General features: G+C 36.5%; 1 protein-coding gene across 1 annotated transcript in view; it reads right to left on the reverse strand.

Moving 5' to 3' along the window:
• Window positions 1–19,827, reverse strand: part of Ar (androgen receptor) — a 205,251-nt gene that overhangs the window by 80,003 nt on the left and 105,421 nt on the right. The window contains exon 2 of the mRNA XM_055605085.1: window positions 2,234–2,385. Coding sequence (XP_055461060.1) covers window positions 2,234–2,385 — 152 coding nt within the window. The remainder of the gene's footprint in view (window positions 1–2,233; window positions 2,386–19,827) is intronic.

Raw genomic sequence — 19,827 nt, forward strand, 5'->3', positions numbered from 1 at the left:
GAAAACAGGGTGGTCTGTGATTGGGTATTAGGAAGCAAGAGTGTTTCACTGGAGAAGCTGGAGTGATCTGAAGTTCTAGGAACATGTTTTCACCTCTTTTTCTGATAGTTCTTCATAAATACTGTTAAGAAAGGCTTTTTTTAAAAGGCTTTTTAAAGTTTTGGCTTATGCCCTAAGACTCTGGATTTCATGCTAGCCTATTATGAACAGCAGTAATAGACCATTTGGGAGTAAAGGTGCAACATGCAGCTTATTTTAAGTAATACCAAATGCTAGTTGCCTCCTTATACATTTGGGAACTGGAAGAAATACAATGACAGCTTTTTGTTTTGAATGTATTTCTCCCACCTCCTAAAATGTTGAAATTAAAATCATTGTTAAGAGTGGCTATCAGATCATACATGCTCCTTATGTCTCCTTAATGTCTCAGTCTCTGAAAGCTCCTGTGGGACTGGGTTAGTTGCTTCTGTTTTTCCACTTGTGGGGTTCCTGTCCCTTACAGGTCCTTCCACCTTTTCCCCAACAATTCCACAGGATATCCAGAGCTCCTTCACTTGCTTGGCTGCAAGTCCCAGCATCTGACCAGATCAGCAGCTGGCTGGAGCCTCTCAGACTACAGTCAAGTTAGGCTCCTGTGTGCAAGCATAGCAAAGTATCATTATTAGTGTCAGAGGCTGGCTCTCTACTGTATTGTGGGTCTCAGGTTGGGCCAATTATTGTTTGGACTTTCCCTCAATCTCTGTTCCCTCATTATAAGACATCAGCTAAGGAGCATGAATGATCTGGACCTAGGCCTTCTGCACACATGTAGTGGATGGACTGGTTGGTCTTCATATGGATTGCCTGGTGAGAGGGCTGGGGCACTGTTTCTTACAAGAACTCTATTGCTTGCTTTTGGATAACTTCTCCTTGGCAGGGCTACCTTGCCTGGCCTCAAGGGATGAAAATATGCTTAGTCCTGATGTAACTTGATGTGCTGGGTTTTCTGGGGGGAAAAGGAGAGAGGAAGGTGAAAGGGATAAAGGGGGGCTGGGAAGAGAGGAGGGAGGGGCACCCTTGAGATGTAAAATAAATAAAAAAGAAAAGCCAAATAAATTTAAAAAAAAAGATTTTTCTATCAATAATGAGTACAGTGTAAGCATACCTACTTTCTACGTTTTCTCTTGTTGTCAAGTGTTTGCTGGTGCTTCTGTTGTGCTCAGTATACTCAGGAAATGTATTTTTTGGAAGGTTCTTTTGCATTAGAAAAGGTTCTCTGTTTCAATTCTGACTTGGAATTAAATTCTTCCAGACCAGGTAGAAAGAGGGAAAACAAACCTCACTGGCAGGAAGCTCTTCCCTTGTGGGAAGCCATTAGCCAGATCGGGGGGGGGGCAAATTAGTTTTTAAAAATGGGTCTGGTGCCACAGTTGACAATCTTGGGGCAGGTTTCTAGTGTTCTTTGAGAAAGGAGTTCCAGACAAAGAGACAGTATTATCCTGAATGAATTAAGCCTTGGTGGGATTTTCTGCTGGGTGATGTAGGCTAGGCACATATACAGACAGGCTAGGCACTCTATACAGATAACAAGTAAGGACTTCATTCCACTTACCCAAAGAGAAAATGCAAGTTATCTTGGCGTTCTCAACCAACTGTCATGTCCTGAAGGAAGTCCTCTGATGAGAACAAGCTTTGCTGCTCTCTGAGTTCTTATCTACCTTCCAGTTATTATTGCAAAGAGAGGTCCCAAAGAGGCAGCAACAGGAGGGAGCAGGTGCAGACACTGATGGTCTACTGAACAGTGAGAATATTTCCTTTCTGGGGTTAAAGCCAGAAAGCTTTTGCTAAGGAACAGTCTCATATTCACTTCAGAGAACAGCCTGTGGACGCAGTTGGAGATTCTCTACTTCTAACCTCTCTAATAAGGACATTTTTTTTTCCTTACTAGGAGGCAGACTTGAAAAGAAAAAAATTTAATTTTTCAAATCATTAATTTTGCTCTCATTCCTAGGATTCCCCAAACATAAAGCACCAGCTGGGACCACCTACATCACCTATGTTGCTTGTACAACCAGGCCAGCAGACAGAGCTCAGCAAATAAACCATGCTCTTCTTTAATACCATATGTTTTATGAGAGGGACCTTGCTCATGACTCAGTTTCATGGATTATTGGAGGGCTCGGGAAGGTTGCTGTCCCTCTCTGGGAGGCAAAAGAAAAAAGGAAAACATCAAGAAATAGGTAAGACTTTTTACCTTCAGCGGCTCGTTTGAAGAAGACTTTGCAGCTGCCACAAGTCAGAGCTCCATAGTGGCAGCCAGAAGCTTCATCTCCACAGATCAAGCAGGTCTTCTGGGGCGGAAAGTAATAGTCGATGGGCAAAACGTGGTCCCTGGCACTGTCCATACTGAAAGACACACGCATACACACAAAACAAAGCAGCATATGTCAGTGGGTGGCAGACATCCATCAGAATCCTATGGTCTTCTGAGAGACTGTACATACAGATGATTATTATACGCATTACTTAAGCGAATCAGTGTGAAGCTCAAGTTTTTTGAGACCTTTTCTGAGCATGGTGTTTGTAAAGTTTCCTGTGGTACTGGCAGGACACTTTGGATCCTGCCAATAGATTAAACAAAGTGTCAAGGAGTAGCCAATCTTATTGGTTCTGCATTGGTAAGGGAAGGAAGAAGACAGGAAACCTGAGGTTAAAGTATCAACTTAATATGATGCTCAGACAATATTAAATGTCGTTAAATGGCATGAACCTAACTCTATACCTTACTTCTCCTAAAGGGAGGCCTATAATAAACCCATGTCAAATAACAAAAAGATTTTTTATGTATTTTAGCTCTTGGAGCCTGAAGTCTTACTTGTAAAACAGCAATACTGTCACTGGTAGTACTGAGTTACTGCTGTGACAACATAAATCAAATGTATGAGTTACTCTTGATATTAATATATAATTGAAGGATAAATTATTATTATTACACCAGTTTTCATTGGTGTTTTAAATGAATTCATTTACTTTCCTTTTGACCCTCTCTGCATTGCATGGGCTTGACCCTGGACCTGCTCTGTAACAAAAACTAATAGAATCCCTGTGCCATAGGATTTTATTGATAAATGATACACAGTAGTGTTGAATAGTTTGAGGGGTTCCGTCTCCAGGACACAAATACTAACTTTTATTCAGGCCTAAGTACAAAAGAATAAATTTCAAGTACTGTTCTATAAATATGAAAATCCAGCAAATAGCCATGGTGGTCTATATACTCTTTCAAAAGCCATCCTTTCATGTCATAACTAGAAAGTAAACAAAATTAAGGCTTGCAGAGCCACGTATTTCAAAGGAAAGAAATCTATTTCCAATATACAACTCAGTAAATGCACAAAACATCACTCAAAATTTTGGTTAAAATGTCATTCACTTGCATAAATATTGTGCCTTCATTTTCAATCCAGAAAGAAGGAGGAGGAGGAGGAGGAGAAATTGTAGGGGAGGAAGAAGAGGAACAATGGGAGAAAAAGGAGGAGGAGTACAAGAAGAAATTTTTCATAACTTCCTCTGCTTTCCACCATTTAAAAACTTTATGACTAACACAAATTAAAAAAATCAGAAATACATGCAGGGAGGCAGCCAACATGCCAAGCCATTTCCTATATACCATTTTATTTAATTTCCCCCAAATTTTGCTAGGTAAGTTTGGATTATGTTCATATTCTGATACTCAGAATGAGTAAGTACATTTATGTAAAAATCACACATTTAGTAACTGGAAATGCTAAGACCTGCCAAGTCAAACCCCAAAGAGAAGATTCTTAATTACTGACAATATCATGTAATATGACTGAATAATTACATAATATGACTGACAAACTGTGTAATATGATTGGAAAGTAGAAATAGGTAGATTAGATCAACTGAGCCACATATGAGTACAAGGCACAGATCTAGAGATATAATGGTGATTCATGTATGTTCTTTCCCTTTTGAAGTTCACCATCTACTACAGTAGAAATTCAAGATACAAAAAAAGTAGAACAGAGTAAATAATATGATTTCCAACTGGTACTTATGCAAAAGTAGATAAACAACAGGATTATATTTAAAAAATAAGAAAGTACATACTATAAATAAGTGATAGTAATAATAATAATTTTTTAAAGTACAAATTTCAAACAAAGTAGAAAAATACTGAAACTAGATAAATGAAGTACTCTTTTAAAAAGGCTTTAAGAGGGACTGTCTCTGACATATTCTGATTGGCCTGTTCTTTGATCACGTCCCGCTGAGGGAGGAGCAGCCTTACCAGGCCACAGAAGATGACAATGCAGCCATTCCTGATGTGATCTGATAGACTAAGATCAGAAGGAAGGAGAGGAGGACCTCCCCTATCAGTGGATTTGGGGAGAGGAATGCGCAAAGAAGGGGAAGGAAGGGTAGGACCAGGAGGGGAGGAGGTAGGGGCTTATGGGTGTATACAAAATGAATAAACTGTAATTAATTAAAAAAGGCTTTAAGAAAGGAGATTCACTGTTCAATGAATTACTTAAGCAAGAGAAGTTTAGAAGCTGTGTGACGCAAGTCTATCTATAGTTAATATAATACTGCACATTTCAACTTTGTTATGAGGGTAGGTATTGCATTATCAAGACAAAGTTAAAAATATACATTATATTTCCATTAAAATTTAAAGTACAGTTATTGCCTAAACAATCTAATCAAATGTATATTCACAGGAAGGTAAAAACTATCACCATTTTATTGAATAGACATGGATTTAATAAAGGATATCTTAAAATTACCAAAAGAAAATAAGGGAGAAAAGCTATAAAAATTTAAGAGAATGTTAGCTCCCAAATTTAGGGCAATGTTAAGCTCTAAGGTATTGTTGGGGGTGATGATCTTAAGAAGAAAGAAATGTTACTACACACCAACCAAATGTCAGGTACCATTTTAGATTTTGGCAGATAAGGTGATGATCAAAGCCAAACAAAGTTTCAAGCCCTCGCAGACCTTGAATTCTAGAAGGCTTAGTATAAAAGGGCTAATAGTGCTAAAGTCGGTTCTTTAATTAAACCACATGAGCATTCATTCATTTTATTGTTATGTCTAGATTCTTTTCCACGACTATAATAATAAGTAATGAAATGGGAACCCCAAAATATTCACTATTATCCCAAATAACACTCTATAAGCAAGCAAAAACATTTGTTTTGAGAACCAGTGCATTATGTTTCCCCCCAATCCCCCTGGTTTACGGGATTACTTAAAGATGCACAGCTAATTAAATAAAAGTGGATTGCCAGAAGCTGTCAGCCTGAAAATGTCAGGTCAACCTTGAGGGAAGTTGGACACAGGGGCCTTTAGGTCCTAACTGTTTTTATTTTATTTTTCTCTCCTCTTTCCTCCTCTCCATTCCTGCCCCCAAATATTCTTGATGCCAAAGCATAGTATATACATAAAGGGTTGGATAGACATAAAATTTCAAACTCAAACAATATTAAGAGGCTAACACACAGAAAGGAGAGTGTATCTCAATATTTTTTATCTCATTTTCCTTAAGTTCTGTTTTTTCATAAACATTCTTTTTAAGCTTTGAAGTAAGGTTTTCCAGTCAGAATTTCGGATTTTCTTTAGTTTCTCTTCTGAGTTTGTTTTGTCTATTCTAGGATCTTTATATTTCAGTAAGAACTTTCAGGCCACCTTTTTAGCTTTTGATGAGAAAGCAGCAGGATTTTAAAAATATATTTATTTATTATTAATTACAGTTTATTCACTTTGTATCCCAGCTGTAACCCCTCCCTTGTCCCCTCCCATTTCCACCCTTCCTCCCTCTTCTCCTCCCATACTTCTCCCCCAGTCCACTGATAGGGGAGGTCCTCCTCCCCTTCCATATGACCCTAGCCTATCAGATCTCATCAGGACTGGCTGCATTGTCTACCTCTGTGGACTGGTAAGGCTGTCCCCTGCTTTGAGCAGCTAGGATTTTAAAATTATAATTAACACAACTGCACAATTTAGTAGGTCTCACTGTGACATTTCCATACCTACATATGCTATGCTTCAATCATGATAACCATTCTGTTTTTTTAAAATTTTATCTATCTATCTATCTATCTATCTATCTATCTATCTATCTATCTATCTATCTATCTAATTATTCATTTATTTATTTATTACAATTTATTCACTTTGTATACCCCTGCAGTCCCCTCCTTTGTCTCTTCCCCGTCCCACCCACCCACCATCTTTTCCTCCCCTTCTGTCTGACCCTAGCCTCTCAGGTCTCATCAGGACTGGCTTCATCATCTTCCTCTGTAGCCTGGCAAGCCTGCACCCACCCCTCCAGTGGGAGGTGATCAAAGAGCTGGCCACAAAGTTCATGTCAGAGACAGCCCCTGCAGCCCTTACTAAGGAAAACACTTGGAAACTTAGCAGCCTATGTGCTTCCTCTGAACAGGGGGTCTATGTCCTCTCCATGCATGGTGCTTGGTTGGAGTTCCTGTCCCCTCCAGGACTTTCTATCTCCTTCTTATTCCATTTTTAATTTTTTTTTTTTTTTTTGGTTCTCATTCTTAGTTGGTATTTTGCTAGAAACTTCCTTTTTTCCTTAGGAATTATTGATACCTCAACATTATTAAATCTTTTCATACATGAATATAGGATGTTTCCTCATTTGTTTCTATTTGAAATTACTTTCTATGATTTTTTTCCAGTGGGCCAGACTCATTTCTGATATTAGTTTTGCAACTAAAATGGTGACAGCAAAACTTTGTATCAGTATCTTACCAATCTGACAGATCTATCCTTTTCTCCTGTTATTAATCTTAGAAATGGAGCTGAACAGATGAATGCTTATTATAGCCATATCCTTGCATTTCCCAAACCACATCTGGTATCTTCTTTGAGCCAATTTTTTCCCAACAGTTTTCAAACCATCATAGCAAATAAGCCATGGAAGAATTAAGCAGATTGGTTCCTGCAGTGTCATGAAATCTTAGGGCAAGATCTGTTTCCATATTCTGTTTCTGGAATGCATTGGCAATGAAACAGGAAACACAAAGCAAGCAATTAATTTTTTAAAGCACTTCATTTCCTCTTATATGTTCAATCTTTCTGGACTAGGACATGTCTCACATTTTTAGTTTTAATTTTGAATTGTAAGAGTATCTACTGAGGGCTTGCTATGTGCTATGCACCAGCAAAAGTGCTTAATTCTAACAATTTTAACTAAAGGGTACATAGGATATCTCTAATTTTAAAATGAGGGACCCAGAGGTACAGGAGCATTTGGCAATATTTTCAAAATCACACAATCAGTAAGTGCTATGCTAAGACTTTAATTTCATAGTCTTTGTATTGGCTATCTTTAACATCAACTTTATGTAAGCTAAAGTTATCTGAGAAGAGGAAAACACAACTAAAAATTCAACTGTAAGACTGAACTGGAGGCAAGCCTATGGGGACATTTTCATAACTTAGTGATTGATTCAAGAAAGGCCAACCAATTGTGGGTGGTGCCAGCCCTAGCCAGGTGGCCCTGGGGTGTATAAGAGAGCAGGCTGAGGATGCCCTGAAGAACAAGCCAGCAACCTGCACTTTACCATGGCTTGTGCTTCAGATCTGCCTCCAAGTTCCTCCCCTACTTGAGTTCCCATCATGACTTCCCTCAGTGATGGAGTGTTTCCTGGAAGTGTAAGTTAAATAAGCCTTTTCCTCTCCAAGTTGCTTTTAATTATGGCATTTTATCACAGCAGCAAAAACCCCAAATCCCACAATTTCTTCATTTTATTATATAACATTGTCTCATATAAACGATTATAGTTAAATGGTAATTAAAGATCTTTCAATCCAGTATTTCTTACTCATGGCCACAAATTAAACTCAGATAGGAGATTCTTTAAATTGACTAATGCCTTAAATCTGATTTAATTCAACTTCAGTGGGGTCTAGGTATCCAGTTTTTTTTTTCTTTCTTTCTTTTCTTTCTTTCTTTTTTTTTTTTTTTGGTGTTATTGTTGTTCTTTTTCCCAATTACCCAAATGCTTTAATGACCAGAAATATCTGGTAGTGACTTTTTTCAAGTCCTTCAGCATTCATTGTAAAATTTTGGAAGCAGAGAGGGACAGAAAATTGATGAAAGTTAACAGTTATTCAGAAGCAGATCTGACACTGTAATTCAGGTGTTATAATTCCTACACTATGGTTCTGTTTTTGGTGTAAAAGTTATAGTCTGGTTTAAGATTTCTGTGAATGAAGAACATAAAACCTACCAAAAATCCTTATAATATCCTACATAATACAATCATTCAGCTAGATGCCAGAAAAAGTTTAATAAATGTTAAAAGGATTAAGTAATATAAGGATAAGAGAGATGTCATTCAATATGGGCCTACACATTTGCTGGACATTAGTTAACATTTACTGAGCTCCCTAGTATCTATCAGACACAAAATATAAGGATCCAAAGATGCACATATGCTGGGCCCCTTAACTCTGCTTTATAACATTTCATTTGAATGACAGTGCATTTCTTCAGACCCTAAATTCACAGATGAGGCAAATGAAGCTCAAAGTTAAGCACACATTCTAGTAAGTTGTAGTAACACTGAAAGAGAGAAAAGAGAGGCTCTAAGGAACACAAAGTTCTGAGCTTGAATGCCACTCTTGCTGAACACTAGTCATGCAATCAGTTTCTTTAACTATAAAATGAGGAGCATAACATTCTAAGCTCAGAAGGTTATTGTGACAAGTACATTAGACAATACATGGGAAAGTGCCTGGCATACTCTCACAAAATAGTACATTTTACCTGTTTCCATCTCTCACTCCAACTTCCTTTAAAATTAGTCTAGAGAATAACATACTCGACAGTGAGCTGTGCAGTAAATGCTGCTTCCTATGTCTTATACTACTAGTTAAGGCAGAAAAGGAACAGCCACTGAAAACACTGGGAAACAGATCTTTAAAACCCTCTTGTGATATTGTCTGAGGTAGGGAAAACACAGATAAGAAATGTGATTTTGTTTTCAGCCAAGTGTCCCTGTGCCACTGAAACTTAAAGAAGAGAGATAGCACCTTGTGAGCAGACCCAATTTGGTAACAATGAAATGCTGATTAGATTTCAATCACAATTTGAAACGAGGAAGCCAAAGTTAGGCATTTCATGTTGGCTCAAAGAATGTACAGGAGCTAGAAAAAGAGGTCTATTGTATCACTGATCCACATCAGAACAGAACTTACTTTGCTCTCTTAAACTCCAACACAAAAAAGATAGCTATTAAATGGAAACTGGGGAAATTACCCTTTCCCCCAAGTAAGAGAGTTTTATTGTGGGAAGTGGTATTATTGACAATGACTAAAAATATGTGACCCCATTTCATTCCAGGATCTATTACAATAAATAGCACCATAGTAACACCTGACATTTACTAGGTGCCTGTAAGACCCAGCTGGAAGACCAAATTTTAACCTCACTTAATCTTCAGAACAATTCAGTGATGTATGTATCATCATTCTCATTTTATAGAAGGAAATGTTGAGGTACGACGACTTAACAATTCTGCCCAAGACATATGAGCAGTAAATGATTGCCCTACACTTTGCACTCAAGTCTTTCTGACTACAAAGTTAACCATTAGGTTATAGTCTCTTACAATGTGTATCAGATTCTGTGGTGACTCAACACAGAAAAATTGAGTCATTTTGGACTTAATGTACTATGCTTCCTCAATGCATCCCACCTGCCACCACCATTCCTATCATTTGATCAGTGACTAATATCTGTTAATTTTACAGCCTAAATAGTCACTTCACACACATAGCTTTGTCTTCAAAATAACTGTAACTGCCTTATTCAAGTCCTTCTGCTTCTTGTCTGATCTTCACACAGAACCCCAGTGGCATCCTACCAAAAACATCTGCTTCTGTAACTCTTCTCTCTAACAGCTCTCAACGACTCATGACTCACAGAAGTAGTTCTAACTCATTGATACATTAGAATCACACGAGGAACTTATTAACAATATCATTACTGAATCCAGAGTCCTCTCAGTCTAGAGTAACAGGTCACATCTGAGTACTTGTAATTCTATTAAATGCTTCAGTGAAACCACATGGCCTATAGGACATAAATTCAAAGTACTCTCTTGGCATTCAAAGCTTTTTTCTAGTTCTTAAGTTTATCCATTCTTCAACCTCTTCCATATGATTTTCCAGTGGTGCAAAGCTACTGCAGTTCTTAGTCTAACTCCTGCCATTTCAAGGCCCTCTGCTCTTACTTGCTTTTGCCACAACGTCTAACTCAAACACTCCACCATGCCCCTGACCAACAGTTTCTTTCATAACATTACATCATTATGTAGGCCTCAGCAGAAGAGGCCAGCAACTACTCCAGGAAACCCTCTCTGATTCTGTATCCCAAGAAACAGCATATTCATGTCTTCATTTGTGTAGCATAACTCTTTCAAAGAACTTGTATCTCCATATCACAAAACCTGTGCAAGTGTCTACTTTCTACTCAGCACTTGGCCAAGTGCTGCTTCTTTTCTTACTCCTAATAACAACTCTCAAGGAACAGAGAAGTGCTTATTTAGAAACAGCCATGTTATCTCTCAAAGAGCATCGAAATGTGAAGACTAAGGAAGACACTGAACAACTTTTGAGTCCTAAATTAAGATACTGCTAAATGAGATCAGATGAATGGAAACTTCTCATATCCACAAAACACCAAAGATTCCATAGTACTCATTCAGTCTTAGTCTTGGCCATTGAATTCCCTCTCATAGCAAAACGATACCTCTCAGATTATTTATCTCTCTCTAGCTGGTAGAAATGGACAATTACTCTTAAAGGAACCACCTGTATTTGGAAATTACAAAGAAACACAGAGGTGAACAGACTGTAATCTAGGATAAAACCTGAGAAAGGACAAGTGTCATGCTCGGCATTTTTTGGAAGTAGGTACTAGTGGCATGGAGCTGGTGAACTGTCGTTGTTAAACAAACAAAAAACAACCTTTCAACTTGATGAACAAGCACTTTCCATTCTATTAAGAAATCATGTGGCCTCTGACATGCGACCTTTCTTTTTCATCAGTCCTAGTGATAACGAGACGAACTGCAGCTACAAAGAGCCTGTTTTCCACTTATCGGCAGTATTTACCCTCTTTGTTTCTGCTGTGGAATCTGCCTTACTGTACAGATGGAAAATTATAAGATATTAGGAATTATGTCACTAACTGACTGGGTGATCAGTCACCTTATTTCCTAACCCCCAGTTTACTCAATCAATAAAATAGGTGTTTATAAGGCAGTACAAGTACATAAAGTATAGACAGTCATGGAGTCTATAAAGCCATATGATAAAGCAAAGACATGAGTCAAAAGAAGCCTAGGAAGGTTAAATCCCTTCTCTACAGTAGAGCAGAAAGAAACAAAGTTACAATTTGAATTTCTTCTAATGTGTTAGACAGCATCTTTGTTTTCAGGAAACTAGAGATTTCATTAAAAACTTTAATTTGAATGAAGTAGCAAAACAAGGTACAGCATTTCAGAAATTTAAAAGTATTTGAACACTTATTCTTTTGTAAATTTAATTTTATTTATATATTTATTTATTATAATTTATTCACTTTGTATCTCCTCTGCGGCCCCCTCCCTTGTCTCCATGAAGTTCCCCTTCCCTCTTTTCCCCCTTTGCACTTTCTCTAGTCCCCTGATAGGGGAGGTTCTTCTCCCCTTCTACATGACCCTAGCTTATCAGGTCTCATCAAGGCTGTCTGCATCCTTTCTCCATGGCCTGGCAAGGCTGCATCCCCCAGGAGATCAGACAGTCTGCCACTGAATTCATGTTAGACACAGCCCTGTACCCCTTACCAGGAAACCCACTTGGAAACTGAGCAGCCAATGGGCTTCCTTGAACAGGAGGTCTAGGTCCTCTCCATGCATGGTCCTTAGCTGGAATATCAGTCTCTGCAGTCCTCCCTAGGTCCAGGTATTTTAGATCTGTTGTTCTCCTTGTGGTTCTCCTTCCCCCTCCAGGTCCTTCAATCTCCATCTTCTTCCATAAGGATTCCAGCACTCTGGCCAAAGTTTGGCTAGGACTCTCTGAATCTTCTTCGATGCCCTGGTGGGTAGTCTTTCAGAGCTCTTCTGTGGAAGGCTCCTTTCCTGTTCCCTGTACACTACTACTTTCAATGTCTATCCCGTTTGACCTTCTGAATGTGGGTTGAGCATCTTTCCTAGGGTCCTCCTTGTTGTTTAGCTTCTTAAGGGCTATAGATTTTAGTATGATTATCCAATATCATGTGGCTAATATCCACTTATAAGTGAGTATATAGCATGTATGTGTTTCTGTTTCTGGGTTACCTTACTCAGGATGATCTTTTCCTGTTTCCACCATTTGCCTGCAAATTTGAAGATTTCCTTGTTTTTAATGGCTGAGTAGTATTCCATTGTGTAAATGTACCACAATTTCTGTATCCATTCCTCCATTGAATGGTGGGGCATCTTTTGGGTATATGGTAGAACTGGGTCTTGAGGTAGCACTATTCATAATTTTCTGAGAAAGCACCATATTGATTTCCAAAGTGGTTGTACAAGTTTACATTCCCACCAACAATGGGGTAGGGCTCCTCTTTCTCCACATCCTTTCCAGCATGCATCCTCCCTTGAGTTTTTTATCTTAACCATTCTGATGAGTGTAAGGTGAAATCTCAGGGTCGTTTTGATTTGCATTTCCCTAATGACTAATGACAATGAAATTTTTTTTAAGTATGTCTCTGCCACTCTATTCATTTGTTGAGAATTCTCTGTTTAGCTCTGTACCCCATTTTTAATTGGATTACTTAGTTTGTTGGTGTTTAATTTCTTCAGTTCTTTATAAACTCTGTATATTAGCTCTGTCAGATGTAGGTTTGGTGAAGATCTTTTCCCAGGCTGTAGGATGTTGTTTTGTTCTGATGACAGTGTTCTTTGCTTTACAGAAGCTTTTCAGTTTCATGACGTCCCATTTATTAATTCAACATTTATTCTGATTCATTCTGTTAATGAAATTTTATCTGATGCTAGCATAAGCCAGGTACCATTGAACTGAGAATACAGTGGCAAGCAAGTCAGATAAAATTCTTGCTTATTATAAGGTTTCCACTTGTATGGGTGACATATAAAACAAGTACAGAATGTTGAAACAAATAATTTCTGACACTACTAAGTCCTCCCACAAATATTTTCATTCCATTTCCAGATGAAGATAGGAAGGCAGAGAAATTATGTGACTTAGGCAGCCAATAAGCAAGAGTGGAGCCTAAGAAAGCAGAACTTCTGAATAGGCAGGCAATGCTCATTCTAATTTATGGCCTTGCTCCGGGTTTATTTTCTAGTGGTCTCTACATCATTTACTCTTTACATCCTCAATTCAGTTAATACTGTCTCTGAGGAAAGGTAAGGCTTAGGCAAAATGGTTAGTTATCTTAAGATCAGGAAAACTAGGCACATAGCCTTTGAAAAATGGGGCCAGGGTGTATGCTGACCCACTTGTTGCTGTTCCTTGGGAGTGGCAAGGACTTTTTAAATTCACCATTCTATCTGTGCTACATAGCACCGAATTTTCAACGTTCAGCCATTTATAGGAGTAATATATGACCTTTACATAGACATACTACGCTTATATATTCATTTGTTTTTGTCGACTATTGGATAATATTAATAATACTGGTTTGCATATTCACACTCAAGTTTTTATTTGGGCATACATTTTGATTCCAATGTATATGTGTCTAAGAATGTTGCTAATATAATGGCTGATTATGAATTGTGATAGGGTATTTGTATGACTTGCTTAAAGTGCCAAGAGGGTTTTGCCAAGTCAGCTGTACCTGTGTATATCCGGAGCAGCAATCAGTGCATAATAATTTCGATTATCCAACATTTTTTGTCAACATTTGTTACTTTCTCTATTACTGTTGCTGCTATTGTTATTGTCATTCTAGTCAGTATGACATGGCAGCTCACTGTAGTCATTACTTTAACTTTCATGGAGAGGAGTGACATTTACCAACTTCAATTTGTTTGCTTTGGAGAAATATCTAGATCATGCTTACTTGTCCTTTTATTATGAGATTGCAAGTGTTCTTTACATATCTTTCCTATAACTCTCTTATTACATTCATACTTTTAAAGCACACTGTCCCACTCTATAGGTTGGATTTTTACCTCCTTGATTATCATAAGTTGAAACTCAAAAGAATTTTCATTTGGCTTGTTATATTATTTACTCCAGAGAACATTTCATGCTTTATGTTCTGTTGTTGCTCTGTGGAATGCTGGGTAGTCATCCTTTAGATCTAGATCTTTTATAGTATTGTTTAATTATTCAATGTCCTTCTTGGTCTTCTTTCCAGTTATATTATGCATTATTGAAAGTAAGGTATTAAGCTCTCCAAAAATTATTACTGAACTGTCTATCTTCTGTCTATATTTAGGGCCCTGTTTTGCATATATGTTTATAAACAGTTCTGTGTCTCTGATAGCTGACCCTTTATTATTATAAAATCCTGTTATTTCTAGTAATGATTTTTATCAGGAAGTCTTACTTTCTCTGATATTGGCAATAATCATTACAAATTCTTTTTGCCAGTATTTAAATGTAATATTCATTTCTATTTTTTCACTTTCCAACTATTTAGGTCTTAGAATCAACAAAGAGCCTCTCATAGCTGATGTCCAAACATATCCTTCTTACTTATTCATGTGGAATCGATCTTTTGACTTGAATTTATAACTGTTATCTAACTTGAGAGTTGGAACCTGTGCTACAAATTATGTCTGGCCTGTCTTCAGTAAGTCAGTTAAAAGTAGAAAGCACGTTACCACATAGGGAAGAGGGGCAAAAAAGATCCAGCAAACTCCCAAGTCTGTCTTAGAGGTTTTAAAATGAGAGAAAGTTTAAATAGTCAAGGATATGCACATCTAAACAGTTTCAGTCAAGATATATGTGGTCCCACACACCACTGAACTATCATTGTCAAGGTTTCTGACAAACTACTACAATGGTTTGAAATCTTTTTCTAGGAGACAAGTTGTCCCTATGCCTGGAACCTTTTCCTTTTACCATCAGGGGATTTCTGGCAGGAATTCTGGTCCCCTCATTGGGAGGGGAGGTGTTGGGGAGCAACAATTGTTTTAATAATCTGATGGTCAGATAGAGAAACAGAGAATCTCTTTAGAATATCTTCATTTCTGCCAGTCTAGTTATATTACTGTTAGGGTTAAATTTACTTCTCCCATATTGCTTCCCTTGACGTGTTTGGTGTTTGTTCCCTTAATACTATTTTATTATCTCATTTTGAAGCACATATATTTTTCTTTGAACAATTTAACTGTTTTAATAACTTCTTAAAAGTATATTTTAAAATAACTTCCCCAGTGATTGCTCTAGTGAGTCTCCCTCAGATCTACATTGAACAAACACTGGTAAGTTGCTGAAACTGTAGCTCCAGTGTCTCTTCTTATACAAAAACTGTTATTACAGACAGGTGTGGTGTTCTACATCTTTAACAAATCTCAATATGTTCAAGACTAACCAAGGTTACATAGGGAGACCCTAACTTCCTAAAATCTAAGTAAAGAATAGATAATATCTATAACTTGTCTATAAAAGTTATCAAACTAATACATAATTACAAGATGTTATTTAAGTCATTAAAGTAAAAAAATGAAATGTGCAATTAATTATATAAATTTTTGTCAATATTAACCATTCATTTTTCATTGCTTTCTGTGATTCTGTTTATTAGGTGATACCATTTCCTCTATCCAATTTTATCAGTTCTTAGTTCTTGCAGTTCTCTTAGCTTTCTTAGTTTTATCTCCCTTCCTTTGTATTTTATTGCTAAATGTATAATAATATTTCTATAAGCTTACAAATACAATTTTACTATATGAAAAATACTAACCAAAAATACTAAGCAAAAATTCTCCCAGCCTCTTTTTTCTGGTAAGTCTTTATTTCACTTGTAAATTATAAAATAAAATACTATTCAGCTATAAAGAAAAAGGGAATCACAAATTTTGTAGGAAAATGGATGAACATACAATATATAATATTAAACATAAAATCACAGAAAAATTCTCTCTTATGGTTGTCATTGCATATTTACATATGTAAACAACTGTACATCTGGGTATAGTTTAACAAGTAGAAAGGAAATCAAGAATTGTAAGTATTAAGTGATAGAAAAGGATACAATACAGGTAATAAACAAATGAGTCATGAAAGAGGATAAAAAGCTAATTGTTTTTATAGTTTTAACTCTGTCATTGATTTCTTTTCGATGTGGATAACAGCATAAAACTATAATTGGTAATGAAAGTATAAAATCTAACATGAGTCTCCATAGCTTCAGGATGGCTGTTTTTACTGTTTAAAAGTTCACTGAGATGTACAGACTTTGATTCTTGATAATCTTGCTAGGTAACGTTTTTATTTACAAGTTATTTTCAATGAAGTTTTAGTTATAAAGCATAAATCAATATATATAAATTAAAATCAAAAGTTAAATGGGTTGGATACAGGATTGTTAGATAACAGCTCAATTTTATTATGTTTTCCCTGTTATTTTTCTCTTGTTGATGTTAAGGTTCTCCTCTTTATATCTGGCTTCAGCACTTTGATTCTGATTTGTCTCTTTGTCAGTCTCTTTCTTCTTGAAGTGTTTTCTTAATAGATTTTCTGTGAAACAATTTTTTTCTGCAAGTTTCTCAATATTTTTATCATAATTTTTCAAATATTCTTTCTGCTGGTTTCTCTTCTGATAGTGTTAGTGCATGCATGTTGGCATGTCTGTAAGGTGTCCCATATCTCTTTAAGACACTTCAGTTTTCTTTATCATTTTCCTTTCTACATTATAAAGTATATATTTGTTGTTTATTCAAATTTGCTATATGGTTTCTTTGTCACCTAAAATCTACTTCTGAGCAATTTTAGTAAAGTTTTAATTTCAACCATTATACATTTCAACTCCAGGTTTACTATTGTCCTCTTTAGGATTTGCCACCTTATTGCCATTGTGTACTTTATTGAAAATACATTTTTGTAATTGCTTTATGTTAGATCTAGACTTTTAGTTTCAGTTTAAACATAGATTATTTTGTCTTTACTAGTAAGTTCAGCATCTGCTTTTCTTCCTGGACATCTTTTATTTTTGTGGGGCATATTTTTCCCCATTTCTATACATGTCTCACAGATGCTTTACAGGTTCTAACAACTCTGGACGGAAACCTGCCCTTTTCTGAAACTTGTTCTTTCCTGCTTGAACATTTGTTTGCATAGTGAACTGGCTGAATGAGACTCATGTTTCCCCAACACTGTGGAATCTCTGATGATTCTGTTTGAATTTCCCTGTTTTTTGTTTTTGTTTTTTGTTTTTTTTTAAATTAAGTGCGGTTTTCTTTTTCTTGTTTTTTTTTTTTTTTTTTAGATTTATTGATTTTGTTATGTAATAGTGTTCTGCCTGCAGGTTCACCTGAACACCAGAAGAGAGGACCAGATCTCATTATAGATGGTTGTGAGCCACCACGTGGTTGCTAGGAATTGAACTCAGGACCTCTGTTAGAGCAAGCAGTGCTCTTAACCTCTGAGCCATCTCTCCAGACCCGAATTTCCCTGTTTTTATCTTTTAGACTTCTTGCTAATTGGTCAGCATTAAATTTAAATTATTTGCTCCTCAGAGGCTGCTCTTAAGCTTACTTAGTTAGACTTTTACCTTTTACTGTAGGATGTACATACTCTTAAATACTATTTTCATAGTATGGAGATTTTTAAATTTTGTCCCACATTTATCAAAGATAAGTAGTTCCAAAGTTTTTCCCCTCACTCATTTACATAGGGTAAAATCTTCTATTATACTGGAGACAAGTATATTTTTATTGTTAAGCCTATCATTGTAAGAGTTGCTCCTGAGTCAAGGTACTATGTTGTTCAATCAATATTTTGTCAGCTTGTGCTTTTCCAGTTTTAAACTATTTTACTAACAGATCTATATTAGTAATAGATCCATATGTACCTTGAGTGATGCTTCAGAGTAGAGTTCACCTTACATATTTTAAAGAATATTCTTGAGTGAACACACTTTAGCATATCTTTGTAGTTTTTTACACACACAATGACTGCATTCCAATGATGAGTCTTAATTATCTTGTTTCTTCTTTCTCTACTGTTCTACTTGCGCCCACTATCTAATCATAGAGGTATCAATTTATACTTAGCTGATGACCAATATGGCTCCTGTCTTCAATAAAGCCCTTAATGAAGAACTTTATGTTCCATTAAAAATGAAATGGAAGGTCGTGGATCTCTTTGTTCTAATGGCTTTCTATCACCATGCTAGTAGCATCTGTGGTTATAGTGTGGGTGAAGGTCAGCAGCAGTGACTTCCTTCACCCAGACTGTTCTCTCCTCTGCTTCCAAAATAGTATCTGGGATTGCTGGTATGTCCTCGTCTGTTTGGTTTGCTTTTCTCAGTATGGAGGTTTCTTCACCTTGTATAACAGCTAGGGCAAACACAGTTAAGAAGCCAATATTCTTGGCCTATCATACCAGAGCAGAAATGAGATTAATGAACTCATCCCCAGTCCTTTGAGAAATTTGTCCCATTCCAGGACCACTCCAGGAAACTGTATGTGCAAATGCAAGTGTAAATAAAGCTGTGTGATTCAGGTCGCAGCAGCAGATATCCTGGGCTAGTGAACTTAAGAACGATCCTAATAACATTGAGAATCCCTGTGAGAACATTAGAATAATAATGGCCTGGGGAATTCTGCATTCAACATAGGTTATGGTGGCTAAGTTTCTGAACGATTAAAAATACATAGATTTTATCCAATACTTGGCCCAAACACAGAAAAGTTGAAAATGGAATTAACAGCCTGCCCAATTGGATTCGGTTCTCATATCCATCAGATTAAAAACTACACTTAATTCCTGTTAAACCCACATTTGTAACTACAGTAGCTAAGAAGGCTATGTTCCCTTAGATATTTGTTCAACTAAGTAACTAGAAGATGTATTTTTAATACACAGCCTCATGTTTTATAAGTGAAAATCACCCTGAAATGTAAGATAATGTTTTATTTTCAAATGTGCTATATATTTTGCTCTGAGTTGCTTAATGTACAGTTTTTTGAAGAAATGTATCTTTTTGCTAAACAGAAGGAGCAAAGTGGGCCTCAGGAGCTAAGGAGTCACAGTTAACCTTTGTGCAATAACTTCCTAAGTAACCTTTAGAAACTCTTTTCTTCCTTAACAGTGATTTTCTTTTCCTTTATAAAGAAAATAAATGAATAGTTATGAGGAAAAAATGTTGAATTATGTCATCTTTAAGGTCCCCTTTATCCCTCATACCCATTATTAATTACTCCTTTTTTGTGAAAATACTTCCAGAACACGATTTAAATCAAACTTATCTATAAAACCTCTGAATTATGAGCTCCAAAATCTGAAGTCATGAAGACAAGATGATGGATTTCGATGTAATTCATAATTTATGTGTGTTGGATAAAAAAAACGTATGAATGAACTTAAATGTGTATGTAATACATATGACAAGGAACCAAATTCCTCTACATGCAAATATCTGCATAAATCTATAGGAAACAGATGAAGAGCCAAATCATCATCAACAACAACAACAACAACTGGTATCAGGCTAAAAACAAGTTGCTCACATGGAAACAAGTAAAAATGGATATTAAACATGTGAAATGATGCTTATTTTTACTCACAATTGAAGAGAGACAACATAAAATGATACTTAACTATTTTTTACCAATCATATTCACA

The sequence above is a fragment of the Psammomys obesus genome, unplaced genomic scaffold (assembly GCF_907164565.1).
Source record: "Psammomys obesus unplaced genomic scaffold, mPsaObe1.curated_primary_1811, whole genome shotgun sequence".
Taxonomy (NCBI): domain Eukaryota; kingdom Metazoa; phylum Chordata; class Mammalia; order Rodentia; family Muridae; genus Psammomys; species Psammomys obesus.